Source organism: Macrobrachium rosenbergii, chromosome 56 (genome assembly GCF_040412425.1).
Source record: "Macrobrachium rosenbergii isolate ZJJX-2024 chromosome 56, ASM4041242v1, whole genome shotgun sequence".
Taxonomy (NCBI): domain Eukaryota; kingdom Metazoa; phylum Arthropoda; class Malacostraca; order Decapoda; family Palaemonidae; genus Macrobrachium; species Macrobrachium rosenbergii.
In genome coordinates this window covers 70,614,159-70,621,362 of record NC_089796.1, presented here as the reverse complement: position 1 = coordinate 70,621,362, position 7,204 = coordinate 70,614,159, and the positions used below count along the sequence as shown (strand labels likewise).

Genomic DNA, 7,204 nt, shown 5'->3' with positions numbered 1-7,204 from the left:
GTTTAAGACGTTCTGTTTTTTTTTTTTCAGGTAAATAAATCAACGCAAGCGATTTTGTATATATATAAATACCTAACATTTTATGTGTATATATATACATATATGTATATATATTTATATGCATATGAATATAACATATATATATTATTTGTATAAAATATATGTACACATATTATGAATATGTATGTGTATATAAATATGTATATATGGCGTGTATGTTTGCCTGTGCTTATTTGTGTATGTATGTATGTATACAATTAAGAATGCCTATGAGAAAGACAGGAAGTCCATTGTTCCCTGAGTTTATTCAGTTTTGGACCCTTTTTCCTGCTACTCTTAAAGTTATGATCCTCATTAATAAAATTACATATATATGTACACACACACATATATATATATGTGTATATACACACACACATACACACACACACACACATATATATATATATATATACATATATATATATATATATATATATATATATATATATATATATATATATATATATATATATATATATGCATTATGTGTGTGTACGTGTCTGTATATATGCGCGCGTTTATGAAGGTATGTGCGGTTATGGGTGATTGAGGAACTTGCAACTGACGTATGAATCTTTATACATTACATTCGTATGAGCATGCCAACGTATATTGTTCTTTTATAATCATTAAACTGCTTTCTACTGAATTGGTGGAAAAAAGGAGATTCCCTTACCAGACCCTCTGCGTCGCTCGTTTCTACGTCTGAAATGGAGATACAGAGGATTACTTTTTATTTTGTAGGATTAAGACTAGTAGCTAAGAAAAGAGACTGGTTTATTTTCATTTCGTCATTAAAAAGTCCTTCTGCTGCTATAAAATGTAATGCAGTAACATGATTTATTTATATATATATATATATATATATATATATATATATATATATATATATATATATATATGTATATATATATTTATATATATATAGTATATATATATTTTATGTATACAGTATATATATGTATACATATATATATATATATATATATATATATATATATATATATATATATATATATATATATATATATATATACACACACATATATGTATTATGCATGTATTTATATGTATATATATATGAATTTTATGTGTATATATATGTGTATGTGCATAGATATGTGTATGTGTGTGTTTATGTATGCACGTATGTATTATACGCATTGCATAGAGTAAAAACTTACCCATGACCACCACGATGAGCAAGGATCAAGCCTGTCCATAGACCCTGCAAGATGAATGGTTACTGGGTAAATTCTTAAAAAAAAAAGCCATCATATTTTCAGAACAAAAATACACATGAATAAATATATACTCAAAGCCAGAACCATAGATCATTTTAAACCAACGTATATATAATTGTTGTTTTTTTTTTTAAATTTTCACCTCGCTTCTTGATTGGGAAAGTGATTGATTGCTTAAGGTCAGTCGAGCGACCGATTGAAGCCAAAGTCAATAGAGGAAACTGGTTGACTGGTTGATTGGTAGGTTGGGTTAGGTTACCAGTTAATGTTTTATTTCTTGGGTGAAGATATTTATTTAGTGAGCAGCCGAGTTGCCGTTTGATCTGCAAACTTATATTGCAATTAACTTTTTTTTTTAAGTCTTAGGAATTCAAAAATTCCATCAAGCGTGATCCGCAAACTTACTCTTGAAATTATTAAATTTTTATGCTTTGTAATTAAAAAACTTTATTAATCATAATATAGTAATTGAACCCCTGATTATATGATTGAAGTATCGAGTATTTTGGGGACAAACTACTTCATTACAAGGGTTAATCAAATTGAACGGGGTGAAACGATATCTTTTATTTATTATTTTGTGAATTTTATTAAAAAAAAAATCTTTCATTAGGTGCAGTTGGAAGTCTCGTTAATTACCATTTTGTTTCAACTCTCTCTCTCTCTCTCTCTCTCTCTCTCTCTCTCTCTCTCTCTCTCTCTCTCTCTCTCTCTCTCAATATTCAATATTCACTGAGGTATTATGATTATAACATGTGATTATGCCATATGAATATGGGGTTTATCTTCATGATAATAATAATAATAATAATAATAATAATAATAATAATACCAGATTCAAAACCCTCATAAATCTCTAACGAAAAAACTACCTTAATGAAATATAAAAGTAAAATGGCTTACCAAGATGAGCGCTGCAAATACCGGAACTTTCATGGCGACCCCAATTTCTAGGGACTTCGAAGACCACGAGTCGTCCAGCTACCAGAATTTCCAGTGTTTCCAGCCAACTCGCAATGCTACGGTGTGACGACCAAATTGTTTCACCGTGACAGCGCGCAGCAGTCGAATGCAGACTGCCGAAACAAGCCTGTCCATTTTCCTGAATGGTTGTTTCGTCATTGTTTGACAGCAGCTGCTACGCCATACGAATAATATCGCGTCATTTAGAATATAATATGCATAGTTAAAAACTTCCGTTTAATGCAAATACACTTCCGCTTGCGAAAGTTTACGGCAGAAAGCGTTCACGTTTCTTTACCGGCGTGCGAATTTCATTGTTTCTTTGCGGAATGACAAACTACGTCTGAATAGATATATCCCTTCATATGTTAATATCCTGTCGACATTGAGACAACCTTGACAAGTTCAGATTCACACTGACACAACCATGACAAATTCAGATTCATACTGACACAACCTTGACAAGTTCAGATTCACACTGACATAACCTGGATAAGTTCATGCTTACACTGACACAACCTTGACAAGTTCAGGTTCACACCGACACAACCTTGACAAGTTCAGGTTCACACTGACACAACCATGACAAGTTCAGATTCAGACTGACACAATCTTCACAAGTTCAGATTCACACTGACACAGAATTGACAAGTTCAGATTCACACTGACACAACCTTGGCAAGTTCAAGTTCACACTGACACAACCATGACAAGTTCAGATTCACACTGACACAACCGTGACAAGTTCAGATTCACACTGACACAAAATTGACAAGTTCAAGTTCACACTGACACAGTCTTGACAAGTGCAGGTTCATACTGACACAATCTTGACAAGTTCAGATTCACACTGACACATCATTGACAAGTTCAGGTTCACACTGACACAACCTTGACAAGTTCAGATTCACACTGACACAAAATTGACAAGTTCAAGTTCACACTGACACTACCTTGACAAGTTGAAGTTCACACTGACACAGCCTTGATAAATTCATGTTTACACTGATATAACCTGGACAACTTCAAGTTCAGGTTTACATTGATACAACCTTGACAAGTTCAGAATCAAGCTGACACAAGCTTGACAAATTCAGATTCACACTGACACAACATTGACAAGTTGAAGTTCACACTGACACCACCTGGACAAGTTGAAGTTCACACTGACACAACCTAGACAAGTTCAGTTTCACACTTACACAAACTTGGTAAGCTCATATTCACACTGACACAACCTTGACAAATTCAGATTCACACTGACACAACCCTGACAAGTTCAGATTCAAACTGACTCAATCTTGACAAATTCAGATTCACACTGACACAACCTAGACAAGTTCAGTTTCACACTTACACAAACATGATAAGCTCATATTGACACTTACACAACATTGACAAATTCAGAATCACACTGACATAACCTTGACAATTTCAAATTCACACTGACAAGTTCAAGTTCACGCTGAAACAACCTTGACAGATCAGAGTCACTTCCGCTGCCATTACCACTCAGCATTCGTGGCGTAGGACTAATTTTGCGTAAATTTTTCGCAATACGATTATGTATTCCATATATGATACTTCCCTGTGAACCCAATAGAATAAAAATACGAGGACGCTAGAATTTGCGAAGGAGCATATTAAACTGAGTTGATAATTTTGTCAATGGTGATTTTCTCGTTTATGTTTTCAATTGTATATATTTTCAAGAATGATTTCCTTTCGTCGTTTCTTTCATCGTTAAGCAAATACAGGAATGAGTAATAAAAATCGAAAGTGGTCCCCACAAAAAACAAGTAAAAAATGCGCCGAGGTCTCTTCGGCCCAGTCGATTTTTCTGTAGTGCGTATAATCAAGGCTACCGAAAATATATCTACCTTTCGGTGGTCACGGTATAGTGCTGTATGAGCCGCGACCCATGAAACTTTAACCACGGCCCGGTGGTGGCATATCTTATATCGTTGCCAGTCGCACGATTTTGGCTAAGTGTAACCTTAAATAAAATGAAAACTGGACAGAAAAACTGCGGACAGAATAAAGTGTAGACGAGTAGACAAAGCCGGCGCAATAGTTTTCTGTTACAGAAAACTAAAAAAATGAAGCCAAAGGGCTGCAATTTGGTATGTTTGTTGATTGGAGGGTGGATGATTAACATACCAATTTGTAGCCCTCTAACCTCAGTAGTTTTTAAGATCTAAGGGCGGACAGAGAAAGTGCGGACGGACAGACAAAGCCGGCACAATTGTTTTCTTTCACAGAAAACTAAAAACGGATCTAATAGTCCATGATGACACAGCATTTTTGCGTTTTTATACTCTAATTTTAGCTCCCTCTTCCCTTTAGGAAAACACATTGTGTTAGTCATTCCATTAACTACCTCGCATACAAAATCATTGTTCGTATATGACTCTTTTACCCTTCATTATTGTACGTAAAATATACTTATATAATATGCGCTAAATGAAGGAATAACCACATAGTTATAACGTCACCTCAGTGAGCGCATGAAATATGAAAACTTGATGATAAATTACCAGGCACTGCATGCATTTGCAATTCCATTTCTTGCATGCAAGTGTATTTAGTGTTGTATTTCGAGGTAATTTTGAGGGGAAATCTGTTTTTTTCGCGGCGTTTGCCAATCAGGCGGAGATCGGTGGCTGCAGGCAGTAGATATGGTGTTTTCTGTTCACTTTTGGTTAATAAATACTTAGGGAAGCAGTCTGATGCAAAACAGATCTGTATAACAGATACGCAAACCGACGCATACACACACACACATATATATATGTGTGTTTATATGTATACATACATACATATGTATATATATATATACATATATGAAATTTTAAAAAAATATGCAATGGCATACACATTTACCTGCTCGTTATGTTAGATAATAAATTATGAAATTTGGGCCTAAAAAAAAAAAATAGGCTTTATGCGACAAGCGAGTTTCTGTCCCTCGCATAAATGCAAATCGACTTCCGGAACTACGAAAAAAAAGGTATATCATAATTACCAGAACCATAATTATGTGGAGACTGTTCAGGTAATGAATGCTGTCTCGTTTGCGCGTCGTTCCGTTAGTTTCATTATGGCTTTAAATTAAACAATAAAAAAAAGATAAATTAGCAGCGTTGAATAGCCAAAGCAAATGGGTGGGTATGTATATATATTATATATATATTATATTATAATTAAATGTATAAATATTTCATATATATTTATGTTATGTATATATATTTGTATATATATACATTATATATATATATATATATATATATATATATATATATATATATATATATATATATATATATATATATATATATATATATATATATATATATATATATGTAAATGGAGGATAGGTAGAGAGACAGAGAGATTGAGAGGGAGAGAAAGTAAGACACAGAGAGTTGAGCAGGTGTTAGGGAGAGAGAGGGAAAATGAGAGAGGGGGGGAGAGAGAGTAGGGGAGGGGTGATAGGGAGGGAAAGAAGAAAAAATGAGGAGAGTTGGAGACAGACAGAGAGAAAGACAGAAAGAGAAGAGAGAAGAGAGAGAGAGAGAGAGAGAGAGAGAGAGAGAGAGAGAGAGAGAGAGAGAGAAAAATTTATAGGTTGTCATTCAGAGTTGTCCCTGGCAGCGCTGGGTTGGTCAGATATATATATATATATATATATATATATATATATATATATATATATATGTATATGTGTATATATATATATATATATATATATATATATATATATATATATATATATATATATATATATATATATAAACATATAAACATATGAAGAGAAAGGGGAGAAAAAAAGCTTTCCAATTTGAGTGAAATTCCTACCAGTGTCACCATGAAAATAAAACCGAAAATAATTTATTTTTTAGAATGAACTCGTTGAATATGACAGCGGTGTTTCGTTACAAGTCTGGCCAAGGTTGCTCTTTCAATTAAAACTGGAATGGTTTAGCTTCGCGTAACAATTCCCTTCGACATTTGGCGATGGGGAAATTGTTTGGACACGAACTCGGGGAGATGTCAGCCCCCCGACTTCATATGAATGTCTCTTACAAGCTCGCCCTGGGATATCATGACCCAGAAGGGAGTTTCGCGGAATCAAGTGATTTTTATGTTTGCTGAAGTTACCTCTCGGTATCCGATTTTTTTTTTTTTATCTTTTAGAAAACGGATTATAGGCTCTTTTTCAGTATGAATCCTCCAGGGGATATTATGGCTTATCCGAGTGCACTGGACACGATTCTCCTGTAATCATTTTGCTTTTTATTTTCACTTGTTATAAAAAAGCCTCAGTACAGGAGCCTGTTCCAGACCCTCTTGCCCTTGGGATATCTTGACTTATTTCACAGCTCTCAAAGGAGTTTCGCATCATCAAATTCCTTTTTTTTTCTTTGACTTGTATAAATAGCTACAGTGAGGGTTGGTGTTAGGAAAAACAAAACATTTTGCACGACAGTATTTCCATGGGATATGAAGTGCAGCTGTAAGCCCTCTTTTCTTTTTAGTTTTCTGTAAAAGAGAACTGTTGAGATGGCTATTTGTCTGTCCGCCCGCACTTTTTCTGTCCGCCCTCAGATCTTCAAAACTACTGAGGCTAGAGGGCTGCAAATTAGTACGTTGATCATCCACCCTCCGATCATCAAACATACCAAATTGCAGCCCTCTAGCCTCAGTAGTTTTTATTTATTGAAGGTTAAAGTTAGCTATGATCGTGCGTCTGGTACCACTATAGGTGCCAACAACACAGGCTACCACCAGGCCGTGGCTGAAAGTTTCGTACAGCATTATACGCTGTACAGAAAGCTCGATTGCGACGAAGGCATTTTGGCGGATTTTTTATTTATTTATTTTTTTTTTTACCACCTCCTCCAACGAAATTGGATAAAGATCAGTTATTATGGGTTTGTCGGGGCATAAGATAG

General features: G+C 34.4%; 1 protein-coding gene across 1 annotated transcript in view; it reads right to left on the bottom strand.

Annotated features, from left to right (window-relative positions):
• LOC136836457 (carbonic anhydrase-like) overlaps positions 1-2,394 on the bottom strand; it is a 27,215-nt gene extending 24,821 nt beyond the window's left edge. Inside the window, exons 1-3 of the mRNA XM_067100724.1 lie at positions 2,190-2,394; positions 1,227-1,270; positions 719-747 (exon numbers count right to left, since the gene is read on the bottom strand). Of these exons, the coding sequence (XP_066956825.1) occupies positions 719-747; positions 1,227-1,270; positions 2,190-2,222 (106 nt within the window). The 5' untranslated portion in view covers positions 2,223-2,394. The remainder of the gene's footprint in view (positions 1-718; positions 748-1,226; positions 1,271-2,189) is intronic.
• Positions 2,395-7,204: the final 4,810 nt, after the last annotated feature.